General features: G+C 57.8%; 1 protein-coding gene across 4 annotated transcripts; it reads right to left on the minus strand.

Annotated features, from left to right (window-relative positions):
• Window positions 1–831: 831 nt before the first annotated feature.
• RGS19 (regulator of G protein signaling 19) lies at window positions 832–17,584 on the minus strand. 4 transcript variants are annotated; one of them, XM_062504860.1, is made up of 6 exons: window positions 17,531–17,584; window positions 5,916–6,047; window positions 5,618–5,754; window positions 4,101–4,175; window positions 2,851–3,085; window positions 832–2,329 (listed from the first exon to the last, which is right to left on the minus strand). In XM_062504860.1, the coding sequence occupies exons 3-6, from the start codon at window positions 5,716–5,718 to the stop codon at window positions 2,141–2,143; spliced, it is 600 nt and encodes a 199-aa protein (XP_062360844.1). In that variant the 5' UTR covers window positions 5,719–5,754; window positions 5,916–6,047; window positions 17,531–17,584; the 3' UTR covers window positions 832–2,140. The 4 variants fall into 4 exon arrangements, with proteins under 4 accessions (XP_062360844.1, XP_062360843.1, XP_062360842.1 ...); XM_062504859.1 differs by lacking the exon at window positions 17,531–17,584 and adding an exon at window positions 17,006–17,076; XM_062504858.1 differs by lacking the exon at window positions 17,531–17,584 and adding an exon at window positions 8,452–8,636.
• Window positions 17,585–19,173: the final 1,589 nt, after the last annotated feature.

Below are 19,173 nucleotides of genomic sequence, written 5' to 3' on the forward strand. Positions count from 1 at the left end.
GGCAGGGATCCCACCAGCATCCTTCGCTCAGGGCTTTCACTTTACAGGGTGCAGCCAAGTCTCCCAAGAAGGAAAATATTCAAAGACGCTGACAACTCCTTTAAGCCTCACGAGTCTTGTGGTGAATGGGATTATTCAAGCCAGGCTTGGGAGGGAGCAGTGTCCTCACAGTGATGCCGAAAAAGCTTCAGCATCTGAAACCCACGCTGACCACAGCACTGGCTCGTGTGCTGGGAAATGGGGCCAGCTCTTTACCAGTGCCTCTTGCCTTTCTTCTTGTGTTCCTGTGAGGAGCGGAGCTGAGCTTGTGTACAGCCTTCTGACAATCCTGAATTAGGTACCAGGAGTCCCAAGCGGGAATTTGGGAAAAGAACAATGTCATTTTACAGTGCCAGTTTCTGGGATAACACCAAGGAGAGCCAGGAAGGGGAAGCACAGTGGATAAAGAGGTGTTTTGGAAGTAAAGATTTGCTTGTAAGTTGTTTAAAAGGGATTGGGAGCAAGGGAAAAACTAGATTATCTTGTGGCAGTGGGGTCTTCCCTGTGCAGACCTCTGTTGTGTGTGGAGGGGCTCTGACCCCCTGCCATGCTCTTGAACAGCTTCAGGGATGCTCAACCTCCAACCCTCAGGCTGGGGCCACATTTGAGAGTATTTCCCTTACTCACAGAATAAACCTAGAACTAAAACTTCCCCTGTGCAGGGTGGGGATGCTGTAAGGGTGCAGACTAGGGGAAAACCTGCCAGTAATAACAACACCGACATTCCTAATAAACCATTACTGGTCTCTCTCAAAAATACATTTTCTTGAACTGTATTTCCAGCTTGGCAAAGAAAACTAAATTTACTGACATGAATTTCCACACAGTCATGCCATGAGGAAGGAAGGAAACAAAAACAAAAAAGCTGAAAGAATTGGTTTGTTTAAAAAATACGTTCAATAAAAAGCACTTTTTTTTTGTTTTGGAAGGGCTGAAGAGAGGAGGGAGAGGGGTGGATAAATAAGAAACTGCTGTGGTGGATCAGGAAAAGCAAAGACTGGCAGCAAAACCCCTGTGTTGGCTTTGTTTCAATGTGAAGGGCAGGGACAGACATGTTTTAATCCTGGATACTGAGCTTTCAGTAAATAATGCTTTGTGCTGTGCAAAAACATGGGAATTCCGTATACTCCCTGTGACACTTCCCATCCTCATGGAGCCCAGGTCCCCATTCAGTGAGGAACCAGGGCAGACCCCTGGGCTTCTCCCCACTGGCAGGGCAGGTCTGGGCCAGCTGGGGACTCTCATGCAGATGTCCTGGTGCCTGTGGGTTCTGCAGGAGGGCAAATACTTGCACAGGTGTCTTCCCCCTCTCTGAGGTCCATGAACCAGGGGTGGAGGATGCTTTGGATTTGGGGTGACTGTGTGTGGTGTCCTGGGGCTGAAGCAGTGCTGATGTGTCATGGGGACTGGCAGGGCAGGCAGCTGTAAGACACTCCCTGCCCACATCCCCATGGTACCTTCCGATACCTCAGAGCTCTGCCCTTTGCTCCATGTGGATCCACAGGGAATACAAACAGGCTCTAGCACCACCCCCCTGGCCTTTGGGCCACCTCAAACAGCTGGAGCGAGGTAAACCTGACAAGTTTTTATATGTACAGAGATGCTCATCAACCCCCCCTCCCGCACTTCAAGTCCCCCGGTAAAAGCCATCCAAGAGAGCATTAAAAATTAAAAAAAAAAAAACCTGAAAAACAATTCTAAACCAACAACAGTCAACCTCCCCCCCACCTCAAAAAACCCCCAACCCAGTCCCCAACTGGGTCTCAGGTGGCAAATGGGGACGAGCCATGTCCCCAGGTGTGGTGGAGATGGGATAAAGTGACCTTTTCCAAACAGGGTGTGGGGGGAGCCAGGGCCCAGGCACTGTCCCAGCTTGCTCTGGCCAGCGCTGGGGACAGGGCAGAGAATCAGTAGTATGAGCTGGCCCAGGCTGTGTCCTGGGGACAGTCCTGGAGTGTGGCCCAGACACCGGGGTGACAGTTCATAGGTAAAAAGCTAAAAACTCAGTGAGGTCTGGCAAGGAGGGTGGCAGAGGGGAGGGGGCACCGACCACCCCTGGCCACCACGTCTTCACTGGTGTCCCCACGGCCAGTGGGTGCCCTTAGGACTCCGAGGAGGAGTGGGAGACGGTCTGGAGCAGCGATTTGTAAATGGCAGAGTTCAGGAAGCGGGGGTAGGAGTCTCTGTGCATCAGCGTGTAGATCTGGAGCTGTGCGTCGTCAAAGGTGTGCGAGGACGGCTCCTGCATCTTCCGGTTGATGACCTCCCGCACCCGCGAGTCCAGGCTCACCTGAGAGGCACGGAGAGAACGTGGGGGCTAGGGGACACCCAAGGACAAGCCCCCGGCCCAGCACTCATCCCTGCACCTCCTCTCATGAGAAATTGGGTAACAATGGGCACCAGATATGTGGTGCTCCATCCCAGAAGATATTGGCACTGGAGCCCTGGTGGTTGGGGAGGGTTGCAGGGAAGAGTGGGGATCTCTCTGGATCCCCTCTGTGTCCCCCAGCTGGGCACAGGGAGGTGGGTTGGGGTGGTCCCACCCTGGGTACCCCATTCCGTGGATGCTGCAGGCCGGGATACAGCATTTTCTCGGCCCGCTGGTGCCCTCGTGAGGTCTCGGCCCCGCAGCACAACCCGACCCGCGGTCCCACTGCCAGCAGTGTCCCGGGGTTTTTGGGGGGCTGGATATCCCCATCCCACCGCCGTTACCAGTCCAAACTCATCCCCAAAGTGTCACAGGGCTCTGGTGGCAGCTAAAATTGAGCCCTCTCCCTAAGAAGCCCTCCCCTCAAAGGCTCTCCCTCCTACCTCCTTGGGAGAGAGGATGGAGATGTAATCCTCATAGATCATCCTGGCCTTCTCGTCGATGGTGTGCTTGTTGCACTCGGTTTTGAGCTCCTCACATGCCAGCCAGAAGAGCATGTTCTCCTCACTGTACTCAGTCCGCAAAAACTCCCGGAAGACGTTGCGCCCTGCCGGGCTCTTCATCAGCTTGTCGAAGGACTGTGCCCAGCCCTGCACCTCCTCTGGCGTGGGTTTGGCACTGACAGGTCCACAGGAAGGCAAGGGGATGGTGTTACAGCCGGCCAGGGATTCTACTGTGTCCCTCCTGCTCATCCCTGGTCCCATCCCAGAGGAACTGTGCCCAAATGCATCCCCCCATACTCATGATGAGGCTGTTCCTGCTCAGGCTCCCCTGGTACACAGCTTTCAGAGGTCACCTGTGGGGTCTGTCCTGGCTCTGCTCAGCCAGGCTGGGGCATGGCCTTGCTTTGGGCTGGATTTCCCAGTCTGGGATCTATTTTGGTGCTGGCTCTGCACAAATCCCAGCAGGAGGAAAAGCCCTTTGGTGGAGAGGCAGCTCTGAACCAAGAGAGACTGACACGGGTCCATCACCTCTCTCAGCTGGGGAGGGAGAGAAGGGAGTGGAGAGGAAAGGAGGGAGGCTGTTTCCCAGCAAATGTTCAGCACCTGCTCAAGCAGGCCAGGTACACTCATTATCCATGGCTAATTAGCACATCTAACCCTAACCCGGCTGTGCCAGGCACTTTCCATGGCTGGGTGTCACACTTGTCACTCAGGGAGCGGGTGCTTGGTGCTGAGCATTCCTGGAGTGGGGTGCTGGCCCAACCTGCTCCTCTCTGAGTGGACACGGACACTGCTGCTGCTTCCACTTCAGTGCTGAAAGCCCCTGGGAATGGCCTCTCTCCTCCTCTCCCTACAGCTGCAAGATGCTCTTGGCAGTGGGTCTAAATGGCAGAATGAGGTCCAAAATCTGCTGAGGTTCCTCCATGCCTCAGCTTCCCTTTGCAATAGGGCCAAGGGCAGAATCACAGTAGGATTCAGCCTGTGGCTCCAGGCTCCCTTTCTCTTGGTGAGAACTGGGGATGACCTGCTGGACACATCACCAGGAACCCCTGAGCCCTGGTGTCCTGATCCTCTGCCTGCTGTGTACCTGTACTCCAAGGGTGTCCAGGCTACCATGGAGGGTGGCAGAGGGGACAGTGCCATGCAGTGCTTGTCCCCACTCCCCGCCACTGCACTGCCCCTGCACTCACCATGCTTCACAGTTTGGGATGGTCTCCAGTTTGGTCTCCCGGGATGCCCTCCATGCTCGCTCTCGGTCCTCGTTCCTAACGGGGAGACAGAAAGGTAGTCAGGGGCATTGAGGACACATGCACATCCCACATTGACCCCTGACTACTGAATTTCCTCTGTGGGCACCAGCACCCCTCACCCACAACTTCCCCTCACCCACTGCCCCCGTGGCACCCTGGTTCCCTCATGCAGTTTTGCTGTCACCATGTGAGGGTGTCCCTGTGATGTCCCTGTGCTCAGGCACGGCTGTGGCCCTGGTCCCACTCCACCACTCAGACTGTGTGCCAGGGCCATGTGCCAGGGAGGTGTGCCAGGACTGAGCTGAGCCGGAGTGGCCACAGCAGCCGGCAGAGGTCAGTGCTGGATCGGCCCAAGGCAAAGCTGTTGTGTTCACAACTGTGAGCTGTTGTGTCATGGATAATCACCAATAAATAAACAAGCGTTTATTGGTGATGGGCCAGCACCGGTCTGGCCCAGAGGCAGACAGTGGGATAGAGGTGCTGGGGCCTGGGGATGTGGTGTTCCCTATCCCTGTGTCCCCTTGACCCTGGGGACGCTGGAGGCACAAGTGGAGAACAGCCATCAGCCAACTTCCCCTGGGCCCTTGAATTTCAGTGCCCAGCACTGACCGCAGCCCTTCCTGCTTGCGACACTGTCCCTCACTGCTCGCGCAGGACTGGCTGTGCAAACCTCTGCCCCAGCGTGGGCAGCTGGGGTGGCTGAAGGTGTGGGCATGTCCCTGCCTCTGCCACCCCCAGGGCTCACTGCCTGCCATGCCTGAGCCTCATTCAGTAACCAGCACTGCTTGCTTCAGGAATAGCGTACAGGAGGGTTATCTGTCCCAAGTCTGGGATTTCTGCTCCATCTCTGCTCACAGGCTCTTGCAGAGGTGAAGGAGAGACACAGGGAATGCCACCAAGCCTAGGAAAGTGTCTAAGAGGGAGATGCACGGGGCTCAGCTCCAGGGTTTTTTGCTCCTCCAAGCTTGCTGCTCTTGGTGGCTGGAAAGACAAAAGCTGCTGCAAAGCTGGAGCCATCAGCAATCTCTGAATGAGCAGATGCTGAGGAGGAAGAGCAGATGGGCTCTCCAAAATCCGGGCTATCCAGAGAATAAGGAGCTGGAGACACTCAGTAAGGACAGGAGATGCAGATGGAGGAAAGCAGTTGGTTGCATCCTTGGCTTTGGGCAGTGCTGGGAGGGCTGGGCTGGACTCTGTGCCCGCTGCTCCAAGGCAGAGCTTCTCAGAGGGCTCGTATGGACCAGGACCATCCTTTCCTGGACACTATCAGGGCAGCACTGGGGAGTCCCACTGCTGCTTTCTGCTCTCTGTATTCTAAAGAGATTTGGCTTACAAACAGGAGTCGTGGTGCACCCAGCATTCTGTGACCTGCCCTGCCTATGGGCTGACGAGGTGGGTGGGTGGGTGATGCTCCGTGACCCTGCAGGAGCCAGTGCCAGGTGGGCAGTGGGACGTACCACGAGCAGCTGCAGCAGCAGCACCAGCAGAAGCAGCAGGCGTTGGGGCGGTGGTTGCTGGCGGGTTGCACCGTGGTCGGAGAAGTCTCATGCCGGGACATCGGAAGGAGTGACTCTGTGGACGCGGGTCCTGCGTACTGAAAGGCAGGAGGGTGGAGAGGGTCAGGGAGCTGCCAATGATCATCCCCCACCTTGTGCAAGCACACAGATAGAGGAGAACCCCCCCTGTGAAGTGACTTGCTGTGATTTAGTTTTGGCTCCTGCTTGCCACGCTGGCCCCCAGCCAGTCACCCCTCACCTGCGTCCCAGCCTCATACACGGTGGACGGGGTTGGGTCGTGCTTCAGGTTGTGCTGCTCTCAGCTCCTCCCAGCCCGTGGGTGAGCTGTGAGAACCCCCGGCTAATGTCCCTGCCGCCTGCTGGATGGAGCCTGGGGGGAAGGAAAGGAGTGGCGCCAGGTTACTGCACAGAACCCCTGGCCTGGAGCGGCTCTGGGGGGCTGCTTAGTGCTGGGGAAAGCCCTGGGCAGGTGGCAAGCGAGGGCAGGGCATCAGGCAGAAAGTGCTAGAAAAGGAAGTGAGAAGGAAAGTAGAAGAGGAAACTCATTGGGACATGCTCTGCCAACCCCCTGCTTTGCCTGGGATCCCATCCCACACTTTGGGGATGCTGTGGGGCTCACTGCAGGCAGCAGAGAGGCTCGGCAGGGTGAAGGGCTCACTGCTGGCCCTGCACACCCCTGGCCATGTCCTGTACCATGAGAAAGAGTGGCTGAAATCTCTGATGTCTTCAGGCACAGGATGGGGAAGTCAGAGATGCTCCACAGCATCATGTGAGTTGAAGGAAACAGGGTGGTGGAGTTTTCACAGCTCCTGGTGCTAAACCAACCTCATCCCATGCCACATTCCTGTCCCTGCCAGCACCACTGGCTCAGCCAGGAGCAGGGATGCTCCTGGGTAGGAGAGATGCTGGGTGCTGGGCTCAACAATCACAGTCCTTCCCCTGCCAGAAGGAAGGAATGGGAGCAGAGGCAGCAGGCAGGGAGAGCCCCCAAAGATCTCAGTCTCAGCATCCCCACCTTGAGCAGCCCCAGGTCTCATCAACTCAGGTGTGAGTCTTGCTGTGGACCCAGCAAGGGGACAGAGCAAGGGTGTAGGATGCAGCTGGACACAGCTGTCCCCAGAGCCCTCCATGAGCCCTGGGGGTAGAGCCCCCCTGTTCCCAGGAGAGCCACCACCCAGCAGTGCTTTCCTAGGGCCTCGCAAACCCTCCCACAGTTCCAGTGCTCCCACAGGAACGAAAAAGGAGAGAGACTGTGTTTCACTCCCAATTGTCCCTATTTATAGCCCCAAGTGCTGGCAGGATGGCAGTGACCTTGTCCCCTGGTTCAGCAGCAGCTCTGCTCCCTCTCGCACCATGCTGCCTTTGGGTCCACTTAATCCCCCACTTTTTCCCTTTCCTTTGCTTCCCCTGACCCAACCACCTTCCACTCCCAGCACCCTTCCTTCCCCTGCCCATCCACATCCCACTGCTCATCCCACGGCACCAGCACTGCCAGGGGCTGCAGCACCAACAACAGGATCTGGGGTCAAGGCTGTGGGAATGTGGTGAGTAGGACAACCTGAAGACTGGGAAAACCCTGCTCCCTCCCAGCTCAGCCTGGCTCTGCCACAGCCCTGGGCAATGGATTGAGGGTGACTGAGGGACCTGGATGTGGGGACAGTGTGTGGCTTTGCTCTGTGGGGACATCCAGGTACTTAGCTTTGCTCCTTGGCCAGAGCTGACCTGCAAGTGGCTGAGCCAACACACCATGGAGAGGCAGCAGGAGGAGGTGGCATCCCCTGTCAGGAGCATCCCCTTCATGCCAAGGGGTGCACTCAGCACCCGACCAGGAGCAGGATCAGGTTGCTGCCTGCCCTGGGTGCTGTGGGACACACCCAGGGCTATTCTGGAGGAGTGTGCTGTGCCATGGAGAACAGGGAGAAAGGAACTGTGGGCCTGCACAAGGACGAGGGGCACCTTGTCTGATGGCACCAAGAGGTGGTGCTGGTGTGACCCTTGTTGGTACCAAAAGGCAATGCCAGCACACTCCGATGGACACTGACGGGCACTGCCATCATAGTCTGGATTTGCAGGGATGATTTCCCAGCACTGTGCACCCCTTAATGCCCCTGCCACCTCCACCTCCCCATGCTGGTGGGGGCTGGGTGCCATGGGGCCGTCACCAGCTGCCCCAGTGCCAGGCCCTGCTGTGGGGCTGCTGGGGCTGGCGGATAGGGAAGTGCCAGAGGGAAGGCAAGGGCGTGTGCTCGAGGCTGCAGAAAGAGGAAGGACGACAAAAAGGGGACATTTCCCCACAGAGAGAAGAGATGCCTCAAAAGCCACCCTCCCTGAGTTCCCCAAGCCCCCTATGAGTCTGGGTGTCCCTATCTGCTGGGTGTCCCTGGGCTGTGCCAGGTGGCCTCACATGTGCCTGATGTCCCCGTGTTGTCTAGCATCACACTGTCCTTTTGTCACATGGCCTGGGGACCCTCCATGCAACTGGACAAGACGAGCTCTCCCCACTTTCTCTCACTTTCAAAGGGAATCTCCCCTTCTACCAGGCCTTGCTGAGATGTTGGCCCCATCCCATACACCTGCACATGAAACTCCTTGTGCCCAGCTCACCCTGGTTAAAGCAGCCTCCCCTAGTTCTGCAGCATGGGGCACAAATCAGAACCCACCTCAGTGCAGGGGCACTCCCAGCACAACCTGTGCTGCCCCCAGTGTGCCCACCGACCCTGTGCTGTGGGTGCTGGGAGGACTGGGAGGTGTGGGAGCAGCTCCTGTGTCCATACCTGCAGCCAGGCCATCACACCAGCCAGGGTGACCCTGGCCAGCTCAGGGGGTGCACGGCATCGCCAGGACCGCCGGGCCTGCAGGAAGGGAGGTGGGGAAGAAAAGAAGAGAGAAAGAGAAAAGAAAAGCGGCCAAATACATCCTCTCACAGGAAAGGGAGTGGTAAGGGAAGTGGCAAGCTCAACCGAAGAGTTCAGGCCTTTTTTGGGAAAGCCCCAGCCCGGCCCAGACACTCTCCTTGCTGTTCCATCACGGGGCCAGCTGCCCCATCGAGGGACACAGTGGGTCCCACCAGGGGCGAGCCAGGTCAGCCTCCAGCCTCCAGAAGGGCTGGATCTGGCAGCAGCTGCAAGCACGAGGGCTACCAAGATGGGGCTCCCCAGCCAGAACTAGCACTGACGGCAGCTCCTCAGAAACAGCACGGGCACGCTGGAGCTGGAACAACCCCATGGCCAAGGAAGCGGCTCTGCCGAGAGCGACAGGCAGGTTATGTCCCCAGGGTGCGTGCAGGCTGCAACGAGGTCCTCGGTGACCAGCCGAGGCCACTTCAAAGCGGCAGTGCTTTCTGCCACGCTGTGCTTCCGATATCCCCGGGCTTCCAGCACTGCCCGCAGGACACAGACAGCGGCAGCGAGGTGGGCAGTGCGGGAAAGGGGCTGAGCTCAGGGTGGGCTGAGTCAGAGCCGCCGGCGCTGCCTCCCGGCAGCATCGTCCGTGCGAGGTGAGATGCGCCAGCCTGGTGCACAGAGCGCAGCCCTGCTCCCTCGGCCAACACTGACTCACAAACAAAGTTGTTTGGTTTTTTTTCCTCTTCGGGAAAAAAAAAAAAAAAGAAAGAAACAGAAAAGAGAGAGAGAGAGAGAAATCAGCCGCCAACCTCGGTTTTCTTGATTAAATTCACCCTCGGCATTGCTGTGGGCGGAGGAGGCTCCAGCCCACAAGCGACCAACGCCGCTTGCGGTCTCTGCGAGCGGCTGCCCCTCAGTGGCACGGTCTCACCGCAGGTGAAAAAGGGCAGCAAGAGGAGAAGGAGGGAGGAGGGAAGCTGGCAGCCACCCCCGCTCCCCCGGGGCAGCACCATGTGCCTGTTATCAGCTCATCCCAGCGCCCGGCTCAGCGCTTCCCTCGCCTTCCCGGGACACGAGCTGTTATCGCCTCTCCTCCCGAGCCCGCACACCCGGCACCCAAAACGCAACGCGGTTGTGCTGCTGCTGTCCCCAGCGCCACTGCACCCGGATGGAAACCCTCCCTTCACCCTAAAGTCACCGCCGGCTTCGGCAGCTCCTTCCTCTGCCGTCACCCCTTGGCACTCCAGGGGCTCAGCTGTGCTCCGCTCCTCTGGGCGCCTGAACCTCATTTACTTCCCAGATGGTTTTCCAGGACTCCCTTTGCTGCTACAAGGCAGGGAGAGAGCTGGGGCTGTCAGGATGCAGGCACGCTCCCACGGCCTCTGGCACCCCCAGCTCACAGGCACCGAGAGTATTTTTATTCTCTGGCCACCTCTTGCCACGCTCCACCCCAGGAAGGACCTTCCCTTCGTATTTTATGGGTCAAAACCGGGACAGCAGCTTTGCTGATCATCACAGAACCCTGCAGGGATCATTTGGGTGGGGACAATGAACAAACCCCCCCGGTGGCAACGGAGACGCCATCCCTGGCGAAGCCCCCGTCATATCCTAGGGATTCCTCAGCCAGGAGCAGCACCGGTTCTGCCCCCTCTCCGTGCCTCGGAGGAGCTGCAAACACCCATCACCTGCTAGACCAGCCACGCTGGATCAGCATAAGGAGAGCCTGGCTGCCCGCGTGCTGCTGGATTCTCCAGTGTCTAATAAGGGCTCAGCACAGCCTGCAGCTCCCCCACCCCCTCCCTGGCATTCTCCCAAGAGGTCCCAGCACCTCTGATCTCTGCCAAATTTGGCTGGAACCAGCCACTGAGTGCAACCAGGGGCGAGGCAGCCCAGCAGGCAGCTGGGGTGGGTGACAGGGGGCTGGCATCCCCCGGGACCCATGTGCCGGGGTTACCCCATGGTAAGAGCCCTGTGGAGCCCCACAGCTGCCTCCCGCCCCCGCAGCCTGTCCCAGCCACCTGCCAGCAGCACAGGAAGTTTTAGGAGTTATTTTTAGACTCGGTTTTCAATCCCTCACCCCCCCCCCCCCCTCCCCCCTTAGCAATCTTTTAGAAAAAGATTAAAGAGGTTGAGGGCTTGAGCCCCCTGGCTCTGCAGGATGGTGCTGGGCTGACCCCAATCCTATCAGCACAGGGTGCCAATGATCCCTGGCAGTGGCTGGGTGGGCTCTCCGGGATGAGCTCTCTCTCTCTCTCATCTGCTGGGATGAGGGCATTGTTATGGCCATGTGGCTGCACCCTGCCGTGTCCTCGCCGCCCTGCGAGCCCGAGCCCGTGGCACTGATAACCACAGATGTCCCCACACACGGGGCTGAGGTGGCCATGGTACCTTGGGGGACATCCTCTGCCCTGCAGTGATTTCTCTGCCATTCCCAGAGGCTGGAAAGGCAAATCCTTCTGATGGGAGTTGTGAGATGCTTCAGTGTGTCCAAACACCTCCCCAGTCCTTTACACCATGAGAGTTGACAGCCCCTCTCCTGCCAGGATGAGGAGGATCCTGGGGTTCTTCTCCAGACCAGCCATCTCCTCTGCTCCCAGTGCATTTCTGCTTGAGCATACTCCAAGCTAAATCCCACCATAAGCCCTCCCAAAAGAACCACATGAAGCTCTCCAGCACCTGCTGTGAAGAGGAGAACAGATCCATGTCCTGGCACCACAGCTGCTGGGCAGCACGGCAGGCACAGCGCTGCCAGCATCCAACTCCCAATCCCAGCTTTTGCACTGAAATAGAGTTAATTATTTTATAGCATAAAAATAGCCCCATGAGCTCCCAATGAGCTGGGGGATTTAGTAAGGCAAGCCCTGGCAATTAAGTTTCTACTACTACTAGAAATATGGTGGTGTTAGGGCAGGTGCCTGTTCTGCCTTTGGTAACGATTCATAGGAAAGGAGAAGATCAGTGATCAATACTCAGCAGGGGCTAAACGGATGGAGGAGCCTGGTGGTTGATGGAAGATCAGAGGAAAGGGAGGGATATGGCACTGGCACGGCCAGGGTAAGAGCTGAGCTGGGTGGGTGCCGGGGTGCTCCTTGTTCATAGCAAGCTGCCAGCCCCTGGGACCACAGGACAGGAGTAACTTGAGGGATGAAGATGGAATCTTTCAAGGAAATGAGGAAGCAGACAGAGAACCAAGGCAGGACTGGGATGAAAAGGAAGGACACTGCATCACAGGGCAATGCTGGACCAAAGGGCTGGCTTAGCACAGCTCTGAGAGCTCCCAAAAAACACTGAGGGATGATTTTTCCCCCAGCCACGGCACAAGACCAAACACCACTGGCTGCATCCACAGCCTGCATGGGAGGCACCAGGAGGTGCCTGAGGAGGTTTGGGAGCCTGAGCTGGCACAGGCAGGAGGTGACCATGCTGAGGACAGGTCTGGTCCTGCTCTCCAGCCACACTTCCTGCCCAAAGCGTGGCCCCATGTGGCACTGATGTGGTCAGGGCAGGGCTGAGCCCAGCTCAACCAGCGGTGGGACCAGCCAGGCCAGGACCAGGCCACATCAGCAGGACAGCTGGGGACAAGGGGAGCACATCCCAAATGCTGCACGCACAGGCATTTGCTCACCATGGTTTATTCACCTGTGGGTGCTGCTGCCTGCGCACTGTCAGCCCTGAAGGATGCCTTTGGAGGCCCGGCTTCAGGCAGATGTCACTTGTGCTGGTGGGGACATGTACCAGGGGGTTGGGACATGTCCCCAGCACCAGGTCCCTGGACTACAGCTTTCAGAGCTCGGCTGTCACTTGTACCAGCAAAACTTCCTCCCGCATCAGACTTTGGTCCAGTATTAAAACACTAAGAGACTGAGGAAAGAGTCCCCCAGGAGACCATCCTGCAGACAAACACCCAGGGACAGGGGAATCTGATGTCCCAATGTCCTTGCCAAGCTCTGGACAACCCCAATGTTCACAGGTGACACCTGGGGTGTGGTCATGGTGCCAGGGCAGCAGTGAGGCTCTCCCTTAGCCCAGCCACCAGAAGGGATCAGAGTGAGCAATTAATGTCCTCTGAATCCAGCTGCCCTGGTGATTTAAACCCCAACCAAAGGGGAAGATTGTTCAGCTCCATCACGCCAGGGAGGAGCTGGCAGTGTGGGGAGGAAGGAAGCACTGTCACCCTGTGTGGCCCCATGCCACAGACATGGCCCTGGCCCTGGGACAGTGTCTGGCAGAGCAGCTGCTGCATCCCACTGCTGCCAGACAGGGCAGGCACAGCCAGGGTGCAGGATCCTGGCCGTGGTGGGTGCCCATCACAGGCATTCTGGGCTCAGATGGTGGGAGGGGATCTCAGTGAGACCCCTGATTTGACAGGCCATGGTGATGCCCTTTGCTGAGCCCCCAGAATGCAGGTCCCATCAGAGGACACGAGTTGCTGTCACAACAGTACATTTATGCAGCCCCAAATCTCTCCTCCTGGTGAAACCCACACCAGACTCTCAGGAAGCATCTTCCCTTGGCTTTCTTTGGCTTTTTCCAGTAGGGCTTGAAGTATTCTGTTGCTTTTTTAGAGCTCCTGCCTACTAATGCCAATATGAACCTGTTTGTTCTTCTCCTGCCCTTTGCCCTGGAATGCTGCTTGGGCATTCGCCTTCTGTCGAGGAAGCTACAGCCCTGCTTGGGTTCAAACCTGCAGGAGGGGGAGCAACTGGAAAACCCAAACCCTTTAGGCTGAACCAGCAGCACTTCCAGAACTGGGAGTGGGCTGCCAGTGCACCCAGAGCCACAACCACGCACAGGAATGTCGTGAGCTCTGCTCCTGCTGTGCCCACCCCGTTGTTGCCCCGGAGGCTTTGCAGCATTTCTGCCTCCAGAGTGGGCAAGTGCCGACAAGTGAGTCTGGAGTGTGGCAAACCTGGGCCCCTGAGCCCAGCATGTCTCCACAGCTGGAGCAAAGAGCCCTCAAAAGGTCAGCCGAGGCTGGTTCCAAGTGGTTGGAGAACTGGAAGGGTGGCTTGTTCTAAAGCTCGACCATATATTTTCCTGCTGTCAGGAAACCCCCTTTTTTCCATGTCTAAGATGAATGGTGAAGCTGAACCCCAAAGGACTTTATTGTTGTTTCCATTGCTGCTCCACCCTTCTCCTGGTTAAATTTTGCTTCCATGAAGTGGCCAAGGGCAGGAGGTTTTGCAGGATGGGTGAGTGGCAGAGCACTCCCTGCCTCTCCTGGTACACTCATCCAGAATGACTGAGGTTCCATGGACCCAGAGGAGATGATGGGATGAGCTGAAGCATCACCCTCTGTGCCCAGCACAGTGTCTGGGGAGGGGGAAAATCACAGGCAGGAGGTTTCTGTTACTGGTCCATTCCAAAGAAGGAACCCAGTGGATTTCCAGCCAAAAATAACAGAAATGAAATAATCCTCCATGCTCCCAGGGAGCACTTTCGCAGAAGGGTGAAAAGTCGACCACAATTCTGGGTTTACTGCCTTGTTTTACACTGTGCTCATGGTCTGGATGGAGCCTTCACTAGTTTTACCTCGAAGCCACAAGCTCCTGTGTCCCCAGGTCCTGAGGAAGGCTGGGGAAATGCACAGAGAACTCACCCTAGCACTTGTGAACCAACACAGTCAATGGCTCCTGCAGAGCATGCACAGCTGGATTTAAAATGTTTGATCCCTGTGAAAAGTTCTGGATGTCCTGAAACCCGTGGGAGCAGAGGGGAGAGGTGGCCAGTGGTGTTACCATCACACCCATTGGATGGTCAAGGCAGTGAGGATTCAGGATTTTCTGCAGGTCACTCTCCCTGTGCTGCATGGGGCAACCCATGGAGAGACAGCTAGGAGAGAAAATGGGCTGGCTGAGCCCAGCAATGATGGGAATGAGCTGGAGGAGGCTTGAGTGGTGCTGGTGCAGGATGGCCAGTAAATAGGGAGATGCCTGGAGCTGTATGCCCATTCCCTGAGCTGCCAGAGCTGGGGCAGTGATAGCACCACAGAGCTGCTTCCCAGCCTGTGACAGGGTGTTTGGAGTCCCTGTGAGTTCAGTTCCTTCCCCTCTCACACCCCGGAAGATGTCAGACACTTCCCCTATCCTGTGCTCCCCCACAGGTAAAACCCAGGTTGTAACACATTGCAGGGGGGATGCAAAAAACTCACTGATAAGGTCCAGGATCTTTTCTTCTCCCCAAAATAACAGACAACTATGAAATAATGTATATAAACAGCTGGATTTAGATCTCCCCCCCCCACCTCTGAACAGCTTCTGTAATGGAAATGCAGATAGAGATGTGCAGATGAATAAGGAACTGAGCAATAGGAAGTCTTGGGGCAAGGCTATGGGCACCAGATCACTCAGAACCTGCTATTCCATGCAAGAGACCACGCTGCTGAACCCTGAGAGTGTGGCATGGCAGTGGTGGTGCCTGCTGGCCTTGCTGTGCCCTGCCTGTTCTTTTTTTGGGGTGATCAGGCATGGCCAGGGGTTGGTCCATGAACTTACCCGAGGAGCAGGAGAAGCTGGGGGGGGGGGGGGGGGGGGGGAAAGGCAGAATGGCTCTTATCTCCTCCTGAGCTTTCCAAAATTATTTTATTCAGAGGATAAAAATTTGGGGGAAGAAAAAAAAAAAAAGAGGAAAAGCCCCAGCAGCTTGAGCTCATGCTCTGCAGAGGTTGAGGAGTGACACAGTGGCTGCTTTGCTACTCCTGACCTGTTGCTCACAGGGCAGAGCTCTGAGCACTGAGCTCACCCACTCACTTTGCATCAGCCCAGCTGAAACTCAAGATGCTGGAGCCCAGGTCCAGCCTAAAAGCAGAGACTAGAACCAAAGCTCAGCCAAGATGGGAGAGGATTCACTTCAGGAGGCAGCTGAGATGAGCTGCTCCAGCACCTCAGGCAGACACAGAACCAACTACCCTGCCAAGGTATTTTTCTCCCTTACCCTTTCTGGGTTTCATTTGAATTATTTATCTGCCTTCAGTTCCCTCTTTTTAAAAATAATAATATCAAACAGGTGCCTGCACCCTGACTGAGATATATTCGTTTCACTAAACTCCCGCTTCTCCACTACGGTCCTGTGAGGTGGAGGTTGTTTAAATGGTGAAGAACATGACTGTATTTTGATTAGTGGCTTGAGTCATTTGTGGGGAAGGGCTGACGAGGAGCAGCTAAAATCCTTGTAGGGAAGTCTGATGTGACACTCTCCCTTGGGAGATACACTGAAATATGTGCCCACTGGGGTGACCCGTCTTCCCAAAGAAAATGACGTGCACCAGGCCAGCAAATGCCAGGGCTCCGCTGACACAGGATGAGCATCTCCATTGACGGGGATGGAGATGCATGCAGAGGGGAATGAACTCCCCTCGCAGCAGGGGAATCCCTCCCACTCGCTTAACACTTTTTGTTTAGTTTCTTAAATAAGGCCATGGATCCGTGCCAGAGCAGCCTCATGGAAGCGGCGGGGAGAGGGAGCTTCCCGGGGAAGCTCTCCGTGCCCGGGGACGCGCGGTGACCCGCGCCTGGCCCTCTCCATCCCTTTGGCCACCGAGACGCAGCGCCCGGTGGCTGCATCCCGCGACACCGCCCACGTGATGGGTTCGTGTTGGGCGACTGTCGCATGTCACATCCCTTCGGGGGACAGCCCCGTCCCCGACACCACCCAGCCGGGTCCCTCAGCCAACCCTTGGCCGTGCCGCTGCCGGAGAGCCCCGCGGGGACCGGAGCTCGAGGCTGACCTGACCTCAGGCAACCTTCCCGAGCCCCGGCGTTCCCCGAGCCCCGGCCGGCCGGGTCAGGGCTGCCCATCGCCCCGGCGAGGCTCAGCACCGAGCTCTGCTTCGCACGGGCAGGGAGCTCTGCCCGGCCGAGCCGCTCCGTGGATGCTCAGGCGCCGCCCTGGCACCCACCTGTGGGTGCAGAAGAACCGGGGAGGCCTCCGGGGGGGTTCCTCCCTGCAACCCCCGCCCCGGGCTGGGCAAACCCCGGTGCAGCCGGCCCTGCGGCTGGAGGGTGCCCCCCTCCTTCCCCCTCCCCATCCTCCTCCTCCTCCTCCTCCTCCTCCTCCTGGCAGGAGCCCTGCCCTCCCCCGGGGGGATGCGGCGGGGAGTTCCCCCTCCCTGCTCGGTGCTCGGGGTCCCCCCCGCCCCGCCGGCCGGTCCCCACGGAGCATCCCCCCGCCCTAGCGCTCGCACATGGGGCCGGTGACAGGCAGCAGCCGGACACACGGACACACGGACAGGCACGGACAGGGCTCTCCATCCTCTGCGGGGCTCGGCGCGCGTGGGGGGAGCCGTGCAGGAGGGAGGATGCCCGGGGCAGGGATCCATGCAGGGGGAGCGTGCAGAGGGGCTGGGGGAGGGAGATGGGGTGGGCAAAGCGGGGTCCGCCGGGGGAGCGAGGCTGGGCTGGGCACCGGGCGAGAGAGGGGGCGATGGGCGCGGGTCTCCCCCCCACCCCCATCCGCGGCAGCCCCTGGCCGGGGCGGGGGTACTCACGGGCCGGGCATCCGCGCCGCCGCCGCCGCCGCCCCCGGCCGCCGCCGCTGCGCTGCCGCCGGGCTGGGCACCGGAGGGAGAGGGAGCGGCAGCGGGAGCCGAGCGGCGGCGGCGGCACTGCGCAGGCTCCGGCCCGGCCCCGCCGGCCACTTCCGAAAGCGATTGCAGCCCTGGCACTTCCTCACGGCACACACACACACACACACACACACACACACACCCGCACCACCCACGGGCCCAGCCCCCTGCCCCCAGCACCGGGCATCACTGCTGTGCCTCAGCACCAGCATCGCAGAACCGGCACTGGTACCCACTGCCAGCGCCCTGGAGCCAGTGCTTGCACCCTGCACCAGCACCCAGTGTCAGATACTGGCACGCAGGACAAGCACCACGCACTCGCTATTGATAACCAGCACCATGCTACGAGTGCTGGTACAGTACCATGCATCCACTGTTGGCGCCCAGCACCAGCATCACATACCCAGTACTGGCTCCCAGTATCAGCACCCTGCACCCAGTACTTACATCCAGCATCGTGCACCCAAGACTGGCACCCTGCACCAACACTGGGCATCCCCTCTGCCCCTCTGGGTTTTCTCCCATCCCCAGGGGGTGGGGAAGAGCTGTCTGTGAAACTTCCCCCAGACTGCTTCCCGCTCCTGCCCAGAAGTGGTTTTCCCTGTGTCAGTGGTTTCTCTGCTTTTTTTTTTTTTTTCCTATTCTCAAAAGCAGGGATTATACATCACTAAAAATAAAGGGTGATAAAAGTTTAGGAGAGAAAGAAGGCATAAAAATTTCATTATCTTGCCAGCCAGGGAAATTATCCCACTTTATTATTTAAAACCTCATTAAAAACCATTTCCCTGGGAGAGACAATGATCAAACCACCATCTATTTCAATCCTAGAGATGTGAAGTCGGCGACGTGGGGGACGTATTTAAAATAGGCCCCAAATGTGACTCCTACAGTGACAACTCCACTCCGACCCCCATGCGAGCAGCATCTCTGACCTGAATCCCTCTGCCTCTGTACTGGGGGATCAGACAGACGCGATGTGCCTCCCACATTTTCAACCTGCCCTATCGAGCACTCCAGATTTTCCTCTTTTCACCCATGCAGCTCAGGACAGCGGGATCTACACAGCTCTCACCCGGGGGGGCTGCCCCAGGACCCTTGCGGACAAAGCAGGGTCCTTCCTCTGACTGCAACTTTCGCAAATCTTCGGAGCAGCTCCAGTGTGGAGTTGTGACTGCCAGTCTGCTCCCTCCTGCTGTGTGACCCGGCCACCAGCCCTCAAGATTTTCTTTAGCAATTCATTTAACTGGAAGCTCACAAATGCCCATAAAGGCTCCCACGTCTTCAGGTTTAGTATGTATTCAGGACTTTTAGAAATTCCCACGAACATTTGCTCCATCCCTGGAATTGTTCAAGGCCAGGTTGGATGGGGCTTGGAGCAGCCTGGTTTAGTGGAAGGTGTCCCTGCCCATGGCAGGAGGCTGGAATGAGATGAGCTTTAAGGTCTCATCCAACCCACGCCATTCCAGGATTCTACGATTTGGGCTTGTGATTTCTTGTGATTCTCCATCCACTCTGTCCCTTCAGAAGACGATGAGAAATCACGGTTTTGTTTCTTGGTTTGTTTTTTGTTTGTTTGTTTGTTTTTTTTTTTTCAAAAAAGTGCGAATTGGGAGAAAATGCTTGGAGCTTCCAAACCCCCTTGCACAACGTGGCTGTCAATGAACAGCCAGACTCGCAGCACTGGGGGGTGCTCGGAGTGCAGCAGCTCGGCCTCGCATCTTTTCCAGCAGCTGGAAATGCTGCCATCAATAGCCAGGAACAGTTCTGCGGCTCTGGAAAGCTGCTCTCTCCCCGTGCCAGCCTGGAGAGCTCCCGGGCAAGGACTGGCAGCATCCTGCCGCGCTCGGAAGCACCGGCGGAGAGAGCGACAGCCCGGCTCGGGCCGTGTCGGTGCTGAACGGTGACAGCCGGGGGCGGAGGAGCCGCCCGGAGCTCCCCGTGCCGGTGCCCCGGAGCCGTTCCAGCTGCCGCTCCGCACCGGAGCCGTCCCGGCGGTGCCAGCCCCGCGCCCGCCGCTGCAGTAGCGGGACCTGCCCGCAGGTGCCGCCCGACTCCGCCGGGAGCGGCTCGGGGGGCCCGGGAGCTCCGCA

The sequence above is a fragment of the Cinclus cinclus genome, chromosome 18, assembly GCF_963662255.1.
Source record: "Cinclus cinclus chromosome 18, bCinCin1.1, whole genome shotgun sequence".
Classification (NCBI taxonomy): Eukaryota; Metazoa; Chordata; class Aves; order Passeriformes; family Cinclidae; genus Cinclus; species Cinclus cinclus.